At 43.8% G+C, this 20224-nt stretch overlaps 1 protein-coding gene across 1 annotated transcript in view; it reads left to right on the top strand.

Annotated features, from left to right (window-relative positions):
* TLL2 (tolloid-like 2) overlaps positions 1–20224 on the top strand; it is an 82429-nt gene that overhangs the window by 31377 nt on the left and 30828 nt on the right. Inside the window, exons 3-7 of the mRNA XM_015288521.4 lie at positions 13592–13666; positions 16951–17121; positions 18728–18845; positions 19265–19443; positions 19683–19788. Of these exons, the coding sequence (XP_015144007.2) occupies positions 13592–13666; positions 16951–17121; positions 18728–18845; positions 19265–19443; positions 19683–19788 (649 nt within the window). The remainder of the gene's footprint in view (positions 1–13591; positions 13667–16950; positions 17122–18727; positions 18846–19264; positions 19444–19682; positions 19789–20224) is intronic.

Here is a 20224-nt window from a genome sequence, read left to right as displayed (position 1 = left end):
ACTGGCCAGCTGGTCTGTCATAACAAGCTTAGCTTTCTGCAGAGCATGCATAGAGGGTTCTCTGTATTCACCTGCTCTGCAAGGGGGCTCTCTACAGGAGCAGGAATAGTTGATTCTTCTCCTGTGGGGCTTGCCTGACACTTGTGAATTGTAAGAGGGTGGTCTACTTCAGCATGGTGGGGATTGAGATCCATTCTTCCCTGGGAGAAAGTCCTGCTTTTTGCTTTTTTATTTTCAGTGGGAAGAATGCAACCTCTGTACAGAAACAGTCTAAGACCTTTTATGAGTGGGTCCCCTTGAATTATAACATTTCAGAGTTTCCTAAAGCTGTTAATCGGATTAGTTGCATAGTGGAGGAAGTACTTAATATGTACATACACACAGACTCTTCGTATCTGGGAGCTGCAGTTCTGAACAAGCTATTAGGCCAGGCATTATTCTTTTCTGTGTCCCCAGAAAATGCTGTTTGGCTGAGAGGAGTGGGGGGAGGGGTGAAAATAGTGCTATTTGACACTCTAGGGCTGTTCATAAATGTAAACCCTACAAGCTTGTGTAGAACATCTGCAGCTGTCAAGCTCCAGAGGAAGAATGAAGTTTCCACATTTGTATGGGCGATGTATCTAGGTTCACTGGAGAACCAACTAGGGATGACTTCAGTAAAAGCTGTGCCTTGGCTGATGAGAGCTGAGACTGTCAGATGTGGAAAGCTTTCTCATTCCAACTCTCCTTTCTAGAAAGATAGCTATTGCCCTTCTCTAGGCCATTTAGAAGGAGGTATTACACAAGAACTGTACTTATTTTATGCACTGAAATCCTTTCAGAATGCAGAATATGACCTGATAGTCCTTATTCATGTGGACAGCCTCCTTTGTTCCAAAAGAGCTTTCTTTCCAAGCAGTTGTTGGGGAGAACACAGGTTGGGCAGCTGAAAAATGCAGGAAGCATTGTGAATAGCATCTTGCGTTCTCTGATGCTTTTGTAGTGCTTTTGAGGGAAAGGCAGAGACATCATGGCAGTCTACAACTAAGTGCAGTTTACTTAATCCAAGCAGATTATTTGAGTTACTCATGCTGGTCTCTGTCTGCTAAGTTAGAACTCTGAGCTGTGATTTAGTAAAAACCAACAACAACAAAACTTGCAAACAGTACAGATGAACACTGAGTAAATGCTGGGAGGCACACACAAGGGAGCTCAGAACAGCCAACTAGTTCAGTTCTCATTTAAACCCTTCCAGGATTTCCCTGAAGATTTGTTCTGAAGTGCTTTCTTCCTACTTAATTCCAGTAGTGTGATTTCTGTTCTCCTTACCATACATCTCAACCTCAGCTGTGCTTTTCCTGAAGCTTAGTTTTACTCTGATCAATGATCTCGTAAAACAGTTGTCTGAAGTTGTACATTTGACCTTTCTTTGACTTGAAATATAATTCTTGTGATATTCAAAAGCAGGAGAGAAGTGTTTATTTCTTTCCCCTCTCCATTAGTTGCTCTCCTTTGAGCCTAACTCTTAAACTAAGAGAATTGCTTGTGTTGTTTTTGTTTGCTGCTTATTACACTAGAGGAGGCACTGCAGGCCAAACGGTGCACTCTGTATCATTTATTCATCCTATTACTACTGTATATAATGCCACATTAAAAAATAATTTTAAAAAAGCCCCAAATAGGAATTAATTTCATTTATTTATTTATGTGAAGGAACAGGGAGGGCTGGTGTTAAAATATTACTTTGCATTAAGATGTTTGTTAGCTGCCTCACTGCCTCTCCTTCTGTGGGTTCGCGTTTACGTGACATGTTTGCTATGAAAATCAGTTGTTCTCACGTGACAGTGTTGAAGCTGATTTCCCCCAGGATTTGGCTCAGGAGAGAGAGAGAAATTGTTCAAAACATAATGAAACAAATGATAGAATGCTTAGCGTTGGAAGGGACATCTGAAGGCCATCTAGTCCTGCAATGAACAGAGACATGCACAACTAGAGCAGGTTGCCCAGGGCCTGATCCAGCCTGGCCTTGAACATCTCAGGTATGGGGCACTCACCATATCTCTGGGCAACCTGTGCCAGTGCCTCATCACCCTCACTATAGAAGATTTTTTTTTTCCTTATGTCTAACCTCAATTTCCCCTCTTTGAGCTTGAAACCATTTCCCCTTGTTCTAGGTGCCTGAAGATCTTCCAGCGAGTGCTGTCCTCAGTGAGTCCTTGCTTCACTGACTCCTAATCATTTTGAAAAAGACCTTACAGTTTTTAAGTTTCTTATAGTTTTTTTTGAAGTTTATTGCAAGTATTTGCTTTTACAACGTCTATTTTAGTTCAGAAGAAATTTGGATCTAACTTCAAGGGTTCTTTTGCTGCTGGAAGCCCATTGGTGGCTTTGAAATGTGGGGGAAAACAAGAAAAGCCACTGGCAGGCTGTGAGGCTGCATAGTGTCACTCAGGTTCTGAATCCTCCAGTGCAAAGTGATTGTCTTTGCTTTATTGCTTTATTTTCCAAAGCATTAGCCAAAGAGGAAGAAGACCTTTTCTTTTCTTGCCATGACTGTGGGAGTTTTGTGGTTATTTAATCTTAACAACCTCATTTTAAGTCTTCTCAGGCAATTTAGGGATTAAGAGGAATTTACTGATACAGTATGTCTTCCCTGGTTTCTGTATCACTGAGGCAGTTTCAAGTCCTGAAAGGAACCTCTGTGACTGAGAAGGACAACTTCAGTGTTGTTGCTTTGGCTTCGGCAGATGAGAAGACATGGGAGTCTGGCTGCCCTCACTGCTACCACGCTGTGCTGGGCTTGCTGCTGAGGCAGTGACTCTGCATCACACTGCTGCCAAGAATGCTTTTCAAGAACACTCAAAATAGGTTTTCTGTGCCTCTAATACTGAGAGATTTTTATGCTCGTGGCTTGAAGGCCTCGATAAAGCTTTCACACTCGCACAGATCAGGAAGGATTTACAGAGCATCTCTATGAGCTAAAATAAGTGATTCTTTGGATAATGGTGCAATTTGGATATATTTGATCCCAGGGATTCTACTGAAATTAGAGTGGGAATTGGCTTTGAACCATGTAAAGTATTGAATAACCGATGTTGGGACAGAGACTGCCATGACTGGCCAGAGGCTCTGGCATCAAATTTGTGAGTCTAGTGCAAGGAAGTTACTCTTTGGTGAATTAAGCAAAGAGTTGTACCTTCTATTAATAAAAGTGGAACTTTGGTTTGTTGGCACATGTTGGTTTCTTGCACAGCCCCTTCATTCTGATCATGCTATAAAACTGTAGGTGGCTCCTCTGCTGTTTCACTGGGTCTGCACAAGGCTCATCTCTGCAACAGGCTGCTTTTCTGTTTTGCCTTTTGGGATGCCTGCTGTCACCTTGTTTCACAAAGCTTTTCCTATTTTCAGGACTTGCTCTTAGGTTTTTTTTTCCTCCATGACAAACCAGGAATTTTTGGTTTTTTTAATTCTCACGTGAACTGGGATTGTTTGCAGGATGTTTTGCTGGAGTAAAACTCTTCCGCTAAAAGCCATATTATTTAGCTGTAAGCTGGGGAAAAAGAGTTCTCCTCAAGTGGCAAACTTGGCATTCAAAGCAGTTAGAAACAAGACTTTTGCAGTTCCACTTTGAGTGAGATTGTGCAGTTTAGGATATGAGGCCCACGGTAGTGCTTCACATTACTTTCAAGTCCTCTGATGGAACTGTTGCGCTCCCAGTGCGGTTTAAGTTAGTGCAGAGTAGCTTCAACATTGCTGGATTCAGAGGTGAATTCACTTCACCTTGGAGCATATCTATCAGTTGTGCTGACTTAAACTGAGCTGCATTGATCATAACTGTCCAGGAACAATGCAAATAGCTATGTATGTGTTATAACCCACATCTGTGAACTCTCCATGGGGTCTGTGCATCCTCTGGGAAATCTTTTAATGAAGGCTGCTTCCTCTTACGTGAGTAGAAGAATATCTTTATTCCAAGGGACCTATTGAGGTCCATCTGTGTATGTACCTTTTTTGATACAAATTGTTAAGCTTGCTAGGATTTGTCCTTCAGGGCAGGTTAAAGGACGTCCTAAGCAACAGGTGAATGTACTATTTGGCCCTTGCCAGACCACAGCCTGAGCAGTGCAGCCCTACTATTTGCTCTGTTTTCCCCTTGGAGTTAGATGTTTGTTTTTCCCTCTTGGCTAGGTTCCTGTTGGCAACTGGTCACACGCCCACGAAGGGTTTTTTGGAAATGCACTGTTCCCTGAAATCAAGGGTCTTGAATGGTAGACTCCAACCTGCCAAAATAAGTGATTTTATTCACCTTTGCATATTGGGTTTTTTCTAGTGATTCTGTACTCTGCAATTTTACTCATATTAATGTTTTCCACAGTGTAACAAAAACTCCCAAATATTTCTAACTCTGCCACTTATCTATTTTTAGCAGAAACTTTGGTGGTTATCTTATGATAAACACATCTTTAATTCTTATGTTTCAGAAATAAATCAGGAAACCAGTTGGATCGATTCTGGGGCATCTCTGGATTAGAGCAATAGTTGTAGCATACAGTCTCGGCACAGGCAGTGCTGAATCCCTGTTGTTCCTTGCATGTCTTTGACTCCCAGCCCCTCTAAGTTCTGTTTTTGGACAGGTCTTAGGCACCTGGAAGTTGGTGCAAGAGGGCATTATTAACCATTTAGGAAGTACAGCATTCATTATATCTGATTTATGTTTGCAACTGTCTTGCTCTTGATTGCTCTTAATTAAATTTTCTTTAGGTCTTGTCTACAGCTGGTTTAACACACTTGGAAACCCTTCCTTTCACTGGTGTCAGAAGAGTCTGAATAGTCTTTTGTGTTTAAGTGGAGGTTATTAAATAGCTTTATATGAATTAACCGTGATTCAAGGAACACATGGGCATATGCACTTGAGGAGATCAGTTTATCTGTATGGAAATTGTACTGGAAGTTAAATCCATTACCCTAATTGTAAAATTTGACAGTGCTGAGCCAATAACAATGGAATTGCCTAAATCATGCATTTGTTTCAGAGCTGGCAAGTGCTTAATTTCCTTGAATACTTGCTTGAATGAAAAATTGAATTTGCCTCAGCTGCATGGGCTGCTTTGTCAATTCAGTGAGTGTTTTAGTAAATGAATTTGGAGGTAGAAGTGGTCAGTGAAAGACTAAGATCTAAGAAACTATGAGAGGAGCCATTACAGGCTGGTGGCTCTGGGAGGCCAGCTTGGATGCTTTGATCTTCAGGGCTCTCTAAAGCAAGGATGTTGCTGTGCCCACAAAATAGAAGTTACTTACCCTATTCAGTGAAGTAGTGGGCCAGGTCCAAGAAATAATCAGCAACTAAAATGTCTTGATAAATAATAGCAAATAACAAGTAAATTAGAAAAAGCTGTAAACTGTTCATGGTTGATTGTGAGCAGAAAAAGATTACGTTTGTGGAATAAATGTGTTCACTTTGAGCTGCTTGCTCGGGCCTAATTTGGAAAGAAGGCAGGCTTTTATAACTACAGTGGACAAAAAAACTTCACTGCAGCTCCCCTTTTCAAATGGCAAGGACAAAGTATTTATTCAGCTGTCAAGTGGGGAAAGAAAGCAAATTAGTTTTAGGCTGAAATGCTGTACTGTGCTTGTTGCTGTAGTTCTAAGGTCAGATGGCAACTTGAACAACCTTTAGGAATGGGTAACAAGTTTCTCCAGGACAAAGATCAGAGGCAAAGGGAAATATTCAGATTATCCTGCTGTTTCGCTTCCTAGAGCTGTCCTACAGAGAAGTGTGAGATTTAGAAAGTGGTGTCTGTAGGGGATTCACCACTCATCTTGAAACTGATGGAACTGCTGAATCCTAGAATGGGTTTGTGGCAGAGATGAGGTTTGAGTTGCTTTTCTATGAGTTTGTGTCTTCCACTGAATTGCAGCTGTCCCTGGGCCGAATTGGGTAGTTTCTCTGCCAGAAGCTCTTGATGTGGAAGTTTGCTGTGGTGAAGAAAGCTTTTGCCACTTACATCCCAACTCTGCTGTTTGTTTTTTAATGATTGCAAAAGATTCAGGCATCTGACCGCAGAGCTGAGAGACAGCATGAGAAATGGGGTGACATCATGCATAGGTCCACTATGAAAAATGAAGGTCTGTGCTCCTGAGGCAGTGCTGCTTTCCCCAGCACTGTATGTCCTTGCTGGCAATTGGGGCTGGCTGAGCTGTGACCTGCTGAGGTCCCAGCTCCTGGCTTCATGGCTGTAGCAACAGAAATCCTTCCTGTAGCAGCTGGCCACGTGCTCAGATAAGCTTTTGCTCAGGCTTGGAGCTTTTTTGGGGCTCCTTTATCAGCATGCTTCATGGCCAGGGATAACTTGTAGGTGGGACCTGGGAGAAAGCTGATGGCAGGAGGATGGTGGAGGTATGCTATATGAGGTCTTGTCTGCTGCCTTACCTTGAGAGACAAGGGATCACACCTACCCTACCCAGCCATAGCCATCTGTTGGGAAGTCATAGTCATATGACCATACCCATGTGCATTTACAGGGCTGCTGCCAGCCCTTTGAGAGCCTGAGGGAAAGACTCTGGCAATTGCTGAAGCTTGACCCAGGTGTTCTGGATCCCTTCAGCATGCTGAGAAGTGATATGGTGTTGCTGGCTCCTCTGTTGCTCGAGCTCTGCTTGCTGCCTGTTGTGGTCTCATTCCCCTTGGCCTGCAATGCCTCCCAGGGTACATGGTGAGAGGCTAATGAGGTACCTCAGCTGAGCAAGTCCTGCTGCTTCTGTTCACATCTGGGGGTGTAGGCAGGGACCTGCTGGGTCCTGGGACCAGAGTTGACCTGAGGCTTCCTGGCAGTCATCACATTTGTGCTCTGAAAGCCTTTTGAGCCCCATACCTGGCTCCTCTTGTGCTATCACCTCAGTGCTGGATTGTGGCTCAGTTTCCTTGCTGCTGGCAGTCAATTGAAATGTCCTTTAAATAAACTATAGCAGAGCTGGCATGTAACTAAGCAGATGAGGTGTCTATACTGGATCTACTCAAGGTCCTCAGGTCTGTTACTTATGTCACAGTCCTCCAGAGGGCAAGAAGGCACCAAAACCTCTCCAAGAAGCTCCAGGGCTGGGAGTGTTTGAATATCCAGGCAGAAAGCAAGCTGGAAGAAAGTTATTTATGCTTGCACCACACATTCTCTTTGAAAGGAGTTTAATTGCATTCAAACATAATTTAGTTTTCAGTGTAGTGTTTTCATTTTGAGTTAATTTTTATCCAGTATAAACAAGGTAAGGGGAAAACAAAAGGATTAGGAAGGCTCAGTGGGAGCAGAGCTGGCTGGCTGTGCATGGGAACCCACAGCTGGAATGGGGTAGGGGGATGCTGCAAGGAGCGTAGAAATCTGTGCATGGCTGTGCCTGCAGAGGCCCAGAGAGCAGTATGGCTGAAGCAATTAAACTGTGCAGGTCAGAGGTAAGGGGTTGTTAGCAGAGGGGGGGCAGGAGGGTTTGTACTGTTTGCACAGCAGTGGGTGAACCCAAGCCAGCTCTTACCATTTCCTTATTGCTCCAAAAGTTCACTTCTGTTTTTCTTCTCTTTCAGAGGAGAAGTAGGTAGGAGAATGATTATTGTGAATCCAGAGGGGTGTCGTGGAGAGGCAGATGCCTGTTAGAGCTTAATCTATTGGATTCGCAGGAAGGCTAATGCAACGCACCACTAGTTGGTGCTGCACATTGCTACTTCATTGCGCTGGGAGAGGAGAAGTTACACTCCGTGTGTACAAACCTTGTTGTACAGCAGGAACATAGGCATGACCGAAGCACCTGTGTACTCGCTTTGGACTTCAGTTGTCACTTGTCTGAGCACTGTAAGCCAGCACCTTGCAGGACTCTCTCTGGGAAAAATCAGTGATACGGCACAGACTGTAGGTACATTTTTTTTTCCTTCCATCTGTCCAGTTTTTTTTCCCCCTGGGGGGCAGAGATAGTTGTTAATTGCCTGCAGGAAAGACCTTCTGAGCTTCCCAGTCCTGTTTCCACGGAGTATTATTGTTCATTGACTCTTGCTCGAAATACTGGTGGAGAGAGAGGTTGGTTCAGGTTCTGACAGTTCTTGCAACGTCTTATTTTTAAAGATGCATCACAGTATAAAAATGATACAGCCACCTCCAGAAGACCAAAGAGTGCAGAGGGAAAACACAGATGCAGGGGAATGATGCTGCCAATGGTCTCCTGCAGTGCTGGTACTAACATGCTACAGGGGACAGCTAGCAGGAGCGCAGGGTGCATTAAGTGCTTTATAGCTCGTGTTTTTGGCAGCTCTGCATTTGCTTAACTACATTCACCTTTCTCTTGTGAGCTTCCCTCAGAGGCTGGTGCCTTAGTTCCACACAAGCATTTGCAGAACTAATGCAGAGATGATGCATCTGCTTGTCAAGCTTCTGAACCCTGGGACTTTCCTGAGTTATTGCAGCTAGTCAGCTTACTCTGAATGTGAAAAACAGATTCCTGGGATTTGTAGTTCAGAATTTTTCTCCTTAAATTATTTTTCTTTAAATTTAGGGAACTTCAGCTATTTCACTGTTGGGAAATGCTAAAGGACTATCTCAAATAATTTGTTCAGATCTCTAGGGCCCTGGGGGTTATGAAAAGTTCTTGCTACAGACTCTCTACCAACTCTGGGAAACATCTGTTCTGCATTCGGAATGCATTTTCCCAACAGAGTTTGTTTTAATAAAATCATCACTTTCTCTGCAGTTAGAAAATCCAGTGCAATAAAGGGTTTTGTCTGCCCTAAAAAGTTGTTGACCCCTGGTTAATGAGGAAATTAAAAAGCAGAGTGTAGCATCGTTTGTCTCAGCCTGTCCTTCCAGAAGCTTCTCTGATGATCATATAATGTGACAGTTAACCAGAACTGAAGCTCTGAGAAGAGATGAGTGTTTCATGTTACCTGTGCTGCTTGCTTTCTTGTTGATGCTTTGTTGGAGTTTCTGTTTGAAATCCGAAGTTGAAGCTGTGGAATTTGACTAGCATGTATATTGAATGAGGCTACTAAGATGAAGTACTCTGAGATATAGGAAGGTGAAATTAAGCTGTTAATCTTTTTTTTTTGAGTTTATGACACATTCTTCCGTGTTTGTGTTCAAGCCCCAAAACGGCTTTTCCTTCTTCATAATACGTACTTGAAGTCTTGCTGAGACTTAGACCATGTGAGTCCTGATAGTTATGTGTACAGTCGTTCTCTGATGAATTAGAAAAGCAGAATAGCCTATGGAAGTCCTCAGGTTTTGCTGACAGCTCCTTTGTTCTCAGTGGAGGTGACAAGCATCATGGCTGTAGCCGCTGCCCGCGTTTAGCTATGGTGCCCTTCTTCTACATGGGAAGTAAGCAGGGAAAGAAGAGGAGTTTGCATGAATGTGGTGGAGAGCGTCTTCACTGGCCTGGAGAGAAAAAGTTACCCTGACCTGGAACTGTGCGATAAGGTTTGGTTTTAGTGGTATCTGGTCTACCTTCTTGGGGAAAAAAGGAAGATGTTAGAAGCTTCATCCCATCCAATTTCCCTTGTTGGAACACTTTGTGTTTTCAATCTGCCAGTTTTCAGGCACCTACAGTTCCTCTTGACAATTGTACAATTTTAAACTTAAATTCTAGATAGATGTTCCAGTATCGCAGGAAGGATTGTTTCTCCTGTGGTTTCCAAGTGGATAACACATGGCTCCTGAGTTGTGCTTTCAGGTAAAAGCTTGAAGACAGGCATTACGGGGTTTTAGAAGTTAGCTGCCCCTCAAGCAGGTTTGTGGCATTGTGGGATGTCTCACAGTGTGCAAGGGAGAAGGAAGGTGATCTGTATTTCCATGCCTATTACTTAGACCCCAATTCACTGGCAGACTCCTTGACAGCTTTGCCTGGCTTTCCTCTCCTCTGGTAAACAAGAAGGCCCGTGTGGTTTTTGATCAAGCACAAGCAAGCACAGAAGCTTTATTTAGTAAGGGATCCGATTGCCTCCGCTTCAGTAGATCAGGCTGTTTGGGTTTTAGAACAGCAAAAGCAAGCAGAATGCACAGAGCAGTAAATATTCTCAACCCCAAGCTGCGTCTTGTACGAGACAAACTTACAGAAAAGTCAAAAAAAAACAAAACCTAAGGTGTTCTTGTCCCACCCTCTCTCATAGACAGTATGAATACCGTATGGACTCTTTCTGCTGTTTCTTCAGGTTGTCCTTTTGCCTATGCTAGTGGCAGGAGGAAACTGCAAATCGTATAGTTTTGATCTGACTCCTGGCACGCTTTGTACTCTCTTGCTCTCTTAATCTGCTGTCCTTTATTTTGGTCCCAGCTGAGCAACTTGGAGTCCTTTAAGCAAAATTGGATTTTCATTTTCCTTTTCTGAAAGAGGTGGAGAAAATGCTTTCTTCCCAGCAGTGCCACAGCCGGTTGCTTTCTGCTTCACTGGACCCTTACTTATCACCTCAAGCTGCCTCTGTAGTTTTTGCAAACAAATTGGACACCTGTTCTTTAGCCAGGACTTGTGAGCATTATGGATTGAACTCAGATTTATGGTGCATTTAAGCTTCTGGAAGTTCCTTTAAGTCAGCCAAAGCTCCCTTGGCAATGCTGATCTGTGGGGTACAGAAAAACTAATTGTTGTGAGCAGGCTCGAAGTAGAAGGTGAAAAATTTCAGCCTGGGTAGAGAATCTTTCGTCTTTGTCAAATTGTGCATGGAAACTGAGCTATCTAGTAAGGAAGTCCAGCAATGCCCAGCTGGGGTTGTAGGGTTGTAGCTGTTAATTCCAACAAATTGTTAGGAAGGTTAGAATCATACAAGTATGGGAGTTAGAGCTTAGGGGATCCAGTACTGCTCCCTGTGTAGAGGCATATGTTAAAAAGTCAGGATGGGGAGAAGCCATAACTAGTCTGACACAGCAGCAGGTAGGGAGTACTGAGGATGAAAGTGATTTTTGAAGGGTTTGTTAACTGCTGGATATACATTAAAAAAAAAAAATAAAAATGGAACAACAGAAGTCAATCCTGTTTTGCTTGTGTTATAAGGTGACTTTAAGGCCTACCTTCTTATCGCAATATGGGCTTTTCACAGACCACTGTGCCAGGCTGAAAATTTGCATTCTCCTTCTCAGTATTTCTAGTGATAATAGGCCTGAATACGTGGGCATTTCAAGCTCTGGAGCAGTAATGGCTGGAATCCACTCTGCTCTTTAACATAACAGAATAGCCTAACTGAAAGGTGCAGTTTAAGGGACTTAGTGAGGTGGCAACAGGTCCTGACGTTGTCTGTAGTCTATGTGCAGCTGCTTTCCAGATACAAGGTTCGTTCCTTGGCTTCCTTATTTATTGATAAGAGCATGCCAGTTACTTATCTTTGTTTTGCCAGGACCAGGCATTATCCTTCTCTTGGGATGAATCAGGGGAGAGGACTAAGCGTCAAGTCGCTTTAATCTTTGGGATGTGTTTAGCTATCATAAGGATAAGAAATACCTAAGAGCCCGTATGAATCAGAACAGGATCTTCCAAAATTCTCATGCATGATTCCAAAACATCCTTGTGGGAGAGAAGGGTGTAGTTACTCCTTGTCTTTCCTAGTGAGATTAATAACACTTGAAAATATGTGGTGCGTCTGCACACCAATATCTGGCCTTTGTATAGAGCTCTCCCTTTTCACGGGCTACAATGAGACAAAATATGCAAAGATGTTTTAGATTTCATTAGTCACACTAGTTTATTCAAACATCCCCTTTGCATAAGAAACCAAGGCTTGCACTGATCTCTGGGAAAGAATGCGCTCACAGCTTGGAAAAACAGTCAGTGCAAACGACAGTGCTGCTCGGCAGAGGTCAGCAGCTTGGGTGCAGGAGAGGGGGCCCAGCTGTAGAGTTTGGTGACATTATTTGCAATTCAATCCCATACAGTTCCCTTTTAGGAGAACAATTCGCTAAATGCAGAGTTGTTCTTTTTTCCTAATTCACCATATAATTCACCTCCCGATTTCAATTAAGAAGCAATCTGTTTGTGACTGCAAGCTGCATTTGTTTAGAAGTACAAAATTATCCTTTGCTTCAGCAGAGACCACATGCCTTAATTCTGGTGGTGAATGACTGGTTAGGGTTTCCTTTAAATGGAATGGGATGTCGTGTGAAGAATAGCATGCTCTGGGAGGGTGAAAAGTCCTGGGGACCTAAAATTTAACTGAGAAGCAACTTTTGTTGAGCTTGGGCTTAAGGAAGTGACGAGGACTGGGCATGAAAGAAAACAAAGGGAAATGTTAGGATGGGACATTGAAGCTGGAAAAGAGTGATAGAGTTCAGAGCAATCTATCTTGTTGAATCAGGCTTGTTCCTGTTCACACATCTAGTGGCTTTTGTCCAGTCAAACTCTGCTACATTATGCACTTCCTTTGAGAGACAATTCCCTGATTTAGTGAGTCTCTTGGACCACGAAGATTTAACCTATAGTCAGCTGAGAGTCTGGATATTTTATTTTTCCTGTTTCATTTTATTGCTGTCTTCCATCATCTGTTTCCTGATCTTTTAATTAGTTCTAGTAATATAATGTTGGAGAGGTAGAATTGGAAGACGTGTATCTAGTAATATATTTTTGGAGAGAGAGAATTAGAGTTCCTCTCAGCCCTCTTCCCAGGTGTCAGAGTTGTTGACCTGTGTGAAGGGCCAATGAAATCTAGTCACCCCTTCCCTCCCCTTAAGAGCAGGATGTGACATCCCTGTCCTTGCCCACTTGGAGGGACTGGAGGGGGATTTGCAAGAAGCCAGTTCCAGAGCAAGAGGAATGTTTTCCAGCTGGCAGAGCAAGGCTGTTGCAAGGCTGGAAGGATTCCATCTCTCTTGAAAGTGGGACACCTCTCTCGGAGCTTCTACAGAGCATCCAGAAGTGCTGTATGCATAACGGTACTCAGTTCTGTATTTGGTTGTTGATCGTGTTCTTCCTGCTTTACCTTGCTATCTAGACTGAAAATTGCTGGTGTTTTTTTTTTTTCAGAAATCAGCCCATTCAGCTTCCCTTCTCACAGGGGTACCCTCAATAACAAGATGGGGATAGAGGGAGGGTGACAACAGTGATGGTGTGTCAGAGCCACCTTCTTAAGTCTGCGGATGTAGTCTCAAAGGCCATTTAATTTGTTGTACATCTTGCTGCTTTGTATGTTATGTGCTCTCACCCTAGGCATGGTTATTGAGGTTTTTTCTTCCTACTGTGGTAATTGTGGAGAGCTTTCCTGCTAAAGATATGCTGGGCTGGTTTTCCATGTTAGTTCTGTGTTCAGTGGCTCACTGACAAAGCTTCTATACTGTCTACAGTTCTTCAGTTTTGCTGTTCCCAAGCTGATCTTTGCAGAATGGAAAACCTTCCTTAGAAGAAATGCTTTGCCTTTTCAGTACGTGGGGAAAATTAAAGCACAGGACGGTAATGAATTGAAAGGTATCTCTGTAGGCTGGGAAGAAATCCAGGAAAGGAACCCTGTTTTATCAGGTTGCTAGTTACTGCTCCTGGTGGAGGCACAGCAGCCGGTTTCTGTGGCCAGCAGACCCACAGATGGCCTCACTGCCATCTGTTGTCCTTCCTGTGTCAGAGCTCTGCCAACATACAACGTGAAATCTCTGTTGTTTTTCTTTTGCAGGAGGCCTGGGAGAACAGTCTTTTGAGCCAAGTGGGAACACCACCTCAACCGATAGTAAAAAAGCAGTTAAAACGGGTAATGTGGTACCCCACCCAGACCTTTGGGTATCTTTTATTTACTTTTTTATCCCCCGTAAAACAAACCTTTGTCCTGTGCATGGGTGTGTATGTGTGTGCCTGGGAGTCTAACTGTTCCCAGGCATCTTCATTTACTGGTGTTGGTGATCTCTCTGCAAGGGTGAATTTGCCTTTTGTGATGTGGTGGGTTGACCCCAGCCAGCAGCCAAGCCATGCTTGAGCTCGCTGGCTTTCCCCCTTCACCAGTGGGATAGGGTAGAGAACAGGAAGAGAAAAAGCAAGGCGATATTAAAGACAGTTTAATCAGTGAAGGAAGTAGGGGGGGGGGGGGGGAAATGTCCCCAGACCAAGTGATGTAAAAGCACTCCCTCACCCCCTCCCAGAAGCAGAACAGTGCCCAGAAATTCTGAGCGATGACTACTTTGGAAGTTACAATCATGCAGTTTTTATTGCTGAGTGTGATGTCGCATGGAATGGAACATCCTTTTTGGCCAATTTGGGTCAGCTGTTCTGGCTGCATCTTATTCCACTTCTTGCTCACTTAAAGAAGTAAAGGTGACTCAGACTGAGGAAAAAGAAAGCCTTGATGCTGTGCAAGCACCTCAGCGATAGCTGGGACATTTATATGTTGTTAGTGCTATTTTAGCCGCAAATTCCAAACAGCATCATGTGGGGCTGCTATGAACAAACTTAACTCCATCCCACCCAGAGCAGTATATGTAGGTGGCCATGAGTGTTATTGGATCTGTAAAAACCATTTTACTCCAGAGCAGAGTTTGTAGTACTTGCCTGGCTGCTTCTTGCTGCTGGGATATTTTGTCCAAACTGTTTTGTACTTCTGTTCACCTGAAGCTGTGGTATCACCCAGGAAAAGTTTTGCAATTGGTTTCTCTCACTCTTGTAGGAAAGGTATTGCTTACAGGAACAGTCTCAACTTGTGATATCACAGGTATTTGCACAGTGTTGCCCTACTGGTGTTTGTAACCCACTGTGCAGCAGGGGCTGATGTTGACCTACAAGGGGGAAACAAGGCAGAGGCCACACAGCGCTTCAGCCTGCAGCAGGGGGTGTGTGTCTGCATTCACGAGTGCTATGTTTGTAGCTCAGTGCTTCATTCCCGTGTCACAGCTGCTCTTATCTCCTGGACTTCTGGCAGGCCTTAAGTAATGGCACAGTTGGCAAGAGGTCTCAAGAAAGATACTTATGTCGGTGCTTGTCTGACTGTGTCCCAGGCAGATGAGGCTGAGACCCCTGAATGAGTTTCGGAGATCAATAGGGCATGCTGCAGATTCAGAGTGCTACCTGGGTTGCATTCACTGTATGGAGTCTCAGTTCCATAGGTGGTTTGTGGAAACCTCTGAGGTTGGTGACGTTCATCATGGAGGGAGGAGGGAATGGATTTTGGAAAGAATCTCAGTTGTGTTAGGCTTAGCAATGGTACTAGTCTGCTAAAGAGATTATGCCCACGTAGACTAAGAATTAGAAAAGCTGCGTAGCTTTATCTTCCACTGAAGAAACCTTCTCCATGTGTGCAACATGACAGTGACTGAAAGCTGTGCTTCTTAAAGCATCTGTCCAGGTTTCTTCTATCCCATGGTGATACTACACCTGCTGTCATCTTCCTTTCAGCCAGGCTTCTTTAAGGGCCCAGCAAATATAAGCAATAAAAAGCAGAATATTTTAGGAGGTACAGGGTCAAGAGCTAGGACTACTGCTAAGAATTCGTCCAATGTTGTATTGTTGGTGAGGAATGAAAATGTTTGTACTGTACAAAGGCAGATCTTGAATCTCCTTTGCAGAACTTCTACTACATAATGTGCAGGAAAGCACTGGGCAGATGACTCCTCATTTGTCTTTGCTGGTAGGAGTTGACAGTGTGCAAATTCACAGGGATCTGTGGCAGCTTGAGGAGCAGTTTCTGACTGGGAGACAAGTATCTACAGGACCACTTCTCTCTAGGGACCCTTTCCCTTCTGCCAGCTGTGGCCCTTTAAATGTCTCAGCAGTACCTTTGTGGGATAGATGAGTGTAAAGAAGGGGGGGACAGTTCTTATTCTATTATGGTAACCCCCCTCAACATTACAGCATCTACCTTGTAGGGTCTAGCAGCTGGTTTGGGTGTAGGACAGTTTCTGAAAGAGTGCAGCTAGCATGCTGGGAAAGGTGCTCTGGAGATAAATGGAACAAAAGGCAAGTTATTGCTTCATCCTGCAGCTGAAGGTATGGCCCCCAGTGGGATGGGCAGAGCTGTATGAGGCAGAAGGAAGGGTTTGAAGTTCATTACTTCCTTCTCTCTGTACTACCTCAGTTTCCTTCCTATTGTTAAGGTTGAGGGGATCAAAGCAGTAATGTCGCTTACCCATGGTTCTCCTGAAGGGATGGATGGGAGAACAGGCTCTCAGCAGTGCATCTAAATGTGGGAGAAAGGTTCAGTGGGGCTAGTTTTTTTTCGTAACCCAGCAACCCATGTCCCTAACTGGAGAACCAAAGCTGTAGCCAATCTTGTTGATTCCCGTACAAAATACCACAACTGCAGCTTAGATCCTTCCTCCTGGAGCTTTAATGAGAAATCTGTTCTGTTTTTCCTCTTACATTTTTACTTCCTTTCATTAAAATGAAGATGTTCAACATAGAGATTTGCACTAAGATTAGCATGCACCAGCTTTGCCAGCCCCAAACGTCCCTTCTCCAGCACTGACTGTGTGATCTGTATGTGTTTCCACACCATTTGAGATCTGGCATGTGAAAACAAATAATTACATGTAATACCTTTCATCCTTAAGTGTAGGTTTCAGCAAAAGTGGTCCTTCCTCTTTTTCAAAGGCCTCAATGTGTTATTCTTATCATTATAAAGCTAGTCCTGCCAAGATAAGCCTTTCACTGCAGATCTGAATGAGTGCAGCACGCAGAGAAAATGCAGAAATGTTTGGATTTGTTTGACCTCCATCCTTCCACTACTCTTTAAAGAAGTGCTGTGTCCCCATCTCTGAAGTTGCTATTAGGTAAAGCAGGGTGCTGGATACAGCAGGGGCGTCTGTTTACACATTTCTGAGGAAGTATATTTGTGTAATGAGCAGTGATTCTGCACAAAAAGAAGGGCTTGGTGTCCAGAGTCTGTTTCCAAGTCCCAAACAAATCGCTGGCAAATCCGGCTGTGGCATCTGGCTTGGATTAACATCTTGCCTTTTCTGTTTTTCTTTTTCTGAAGCTCCAGGGTATTTACCTGAGGGCTGTACCTGGAACTAAAGAGGATTTAAACAGTGTTGTCACTCTGTCTTGCAGATGGCAGGCAGAACACAACGCTTGTGAGGAGCCTGAAGAAGAAAGAATATAAAGATGAGTCTGGGATGGATGCACGCTCCTCTCCCAGAGTGCGCAGGGCAACCACATCCAGGGCTGAGAGGATCTGGCCAGGGGGAGTCATCCCCTACGTGATCGGAGGAAATTTCACTGGTCAGTAGTGAAAATGTTGCTCCCTGTTTGCTCAGGGCTGAGTGTCTCAAAATGTGTGGGAGATCTCAGGAGCAGTTTTCTCACAAATGACTCGGGTCTTTGAGAGCCTTTTTCCTGAGGCACGGTGGTGGGCAACGGGGTTGTGCAAGGAACTGTGCACCGTGGAAGCCTGAGACTAAAGTGTATGGAGAGATGATTCTTTGTTTGGAATTCAAGAAATAACTGAGTGACTTGGCTACTTTCTTGATTGCTTCAGGGACCAACATCTGTGAACTGCAGTCACATCCTGTGTTTCCAGAAAGGGACCTTCTCTGCAGTTGGAAGAGCAGGGCAGTTTGATAACCACTTCTGTACAGTGTGGGTTTGCTTCCCTAGTCCTCCTCCTCCTGCCAGCTTAGGGCAATCCTCATGACCTGTTTAGCAAGTTAACAGAGACCCTTTCCCATACTTGTACCTAAACTGCTGCCAGGAATCTGTGAAGCCTTAGTGTGGAAGGGTCTGTTCTCCTTATATACTGAAGGAGGGGTTCATGCACCCTAGCAGGATACTGCGGAGCCTGCTAGTCACAGGCATCTCATACATTTGTCATAGAACAGCTGCCCACACCCTTCAGAGTCTGAGAGTCTTCTCTACACTGTATGTGTCCCACACAGAGTACATAATGCCATCCTTCTGTTTGGGTGACTGTAAGAAGCAGCTCTCTTAATAGTGCAGTTCTGTTTTATATTCAGCTTGGTGCTTTGCCTTAATTTAATATCCCCTTGGAACTTGTCTATTCCTTGTGCCTTTTTGATGTACTTCTGACCTTTCCCCCTTCTTTAGTCCTCCTTGAGAGTGGCAGCTTACTCTGTAGCCCTGTGTACAGAGAAGCTACACATACTGCTCTGGAGCACCACTTTCTAGCTGACTGTATGACTGTTCTGGATGCAGCTGATTGACCACTGCAGGTATCCCATGTCCTGGGGGAGGTAAAGTGCTGTCACCTATCTTCTTGCTAGTATGAGCAAGGTGTAATACCCTACTTCTCAAGTGTCTCTCTAATCAAGTCCTGAGCTGTTCCTGAATTCAAGTACAGACCAGCAGTGTACCTCTGTACCTCCATTTGTATCCCTAAGACTGTTCTGCCTCTAGCTCCAGTATTGTTTTTTGCTACTAACTTTAAAGATAAAGTATCTGGCAGTAGTTCTGTCTTAGTTTTGTGGAGCATTTATGTGAGATTCTTGGGCATTGAAATCTATGTGGTCACTTTGTGTTGCAACCCGTGATCAAATCTGGCATGCCACCGAATAGCTAGTGCACAGATCAGAGCACCAAACTGTGGTGCTAGAGAAACATTTACCTAATGAGGTGACGTTCCTTATATGCAGAAGCATTGCTGTGCTTAACCAAGTTTGCTACCTGTTTTAATTAGAGCTGTTAATTCATCAAATACAGGAAGATAAAAGTATGATACAGTAAGTTAGTTCTATAGTAGGAAGATCATCCCAGATTGTTATAGGTGTCTACAGGTATAGAATTGACTATTGGAAAGTTTGACTGTCCTTATAAAGTCATTGTCCTGAAAGCCAGGCCTTCACTGTTTGCTGTTCTTGAATTTCTTTTTCAGGAACCCAAAGAGCCATATTTAAACAAGCTATGAGACACTGGGAGAAACACACTTGCGTGACATTTGTGGAGAGAACTGATGAAGAGAGTTTCATTGTGTTCACATACAGAACATGTGGGTAAGTGATACGTACGGTGTCTGCAGCTATCTGTGTTGCAGGCATCTCTTTCATTACAAACGGCTTTGTAAGTCTAGCTCTGGCCAGAATATAACAGCAGCCACTTGGGGGGGGGATCTTTCTGTTTTGGGTCCTTTTCCTAGATAACACTTAAGTGTATGCATGCATTTTTACAGATATAGTTATTTATATTTTTTCTACATATACACTTATGTGTATGCGTGTGTGTATATATACACACACATACATACTTACATATGTAGTTACATGCATGTAGGTGTATACAGAAACATATATACACACACTCATATACTTACACGTGTAAATACATATAGTGTATGAAGCTGCTAGCCTGTACCAATCTCAGACTTTCCCAATTCACTGATGGACTGCATGGGTTTATGGGTTTTGTTTTCCAGGTGCTGTTCATACGTGGGTCGCCGAGGAGGGGGCCCTCAGGCTATATCCATTGGAAAGAACTGTGATAAGTTTGGTATTGTGGCTCATGAGCTGGGTCATGTGGTGGGTTTCTGGCACGAGCACACGAGGCCAGACAGAGATCAGCACGTCACAATCATCAGAGAGAACATACAGCAAGGTAAAATGGCACTTCAGGTTATTCTGCCTGGCTTTTGGATATGTGGCGATCTTCCTTACTGGGCTTGTGCAAAACTCTGCCTGTGAGCTGGGATGGAGAAGAGGCCTAGTTGGATGAATAGAGATTTGGGGTGTCCAGCCACAGTTGTTGGGTTGTAGGGGGATATTCCTTTAATTCTGGACTTCCAGAAATGGAAGAACTAAGGGATTTGGTTTTTTTCCCTTTGTTCAACGTCACAGGTCAGGAATACAACTTTTTGAAGATGGAAGCTGGGGAAGTGAACTCACTTGGAGAGACCTATGACTTTGACAGCATAATGCACTATGCTAGAAACACATTCTCCAGGTGAGAATTGTACGTTATCTGTCCTTAGGACTGCACTTAGCAGTTGTCATTATCTATGTGGGATATGTAGAGCCTAGGAGGGGACCTGTGATCTATTACAGAGATGCATGATGGTTACAGCGAGCTCTGAAAACATTTGAAAGAGCGAAGTGCTTGAGGAGAGGTATGGTGGGCTACTCTATTCCCTTGCCTACTATATTCACCTTCCACTGATGATCTCAGAGACTATTTGAAGCTGTACCAATATGTCCTGTAACCTCCACAGCCGATGTGTGTGTGTGTAAATCTGATCTCCTGCAGGGGGGATAATGCAAAAATCAGCTTTGAATTTTGGTAGTATTACAGTTCATAGTTTAGGGTTACAGGATTGCCTTCTGAATCCTCAGCAACTTTGCCAAGGAATTGGCATCAGGTCATTATTTTCAATTACACGTTT

The sequence above is a fragment of the Gallus gallus genome, chromosome 6 (assembly GCF_016699485.2).
Source record: "Gallus gallus isolate bGalGal1 chromosome 6, bGalGal1.mat.broiler.GRCg7b, whole genome shotgun sequence".
Classification (NCBI taxonomy): domain Eukaryota; kingdom Metazoa; phylum Chordata; class Aves; order Galliformes; family Phasianidae; genus Gallus; species Gallus gallus.
The sequence above is the reverse complement of the archived record's forward strand: the minus strand, read 5'-3'. Positions and strand labels throughout refer to the sequence as shown.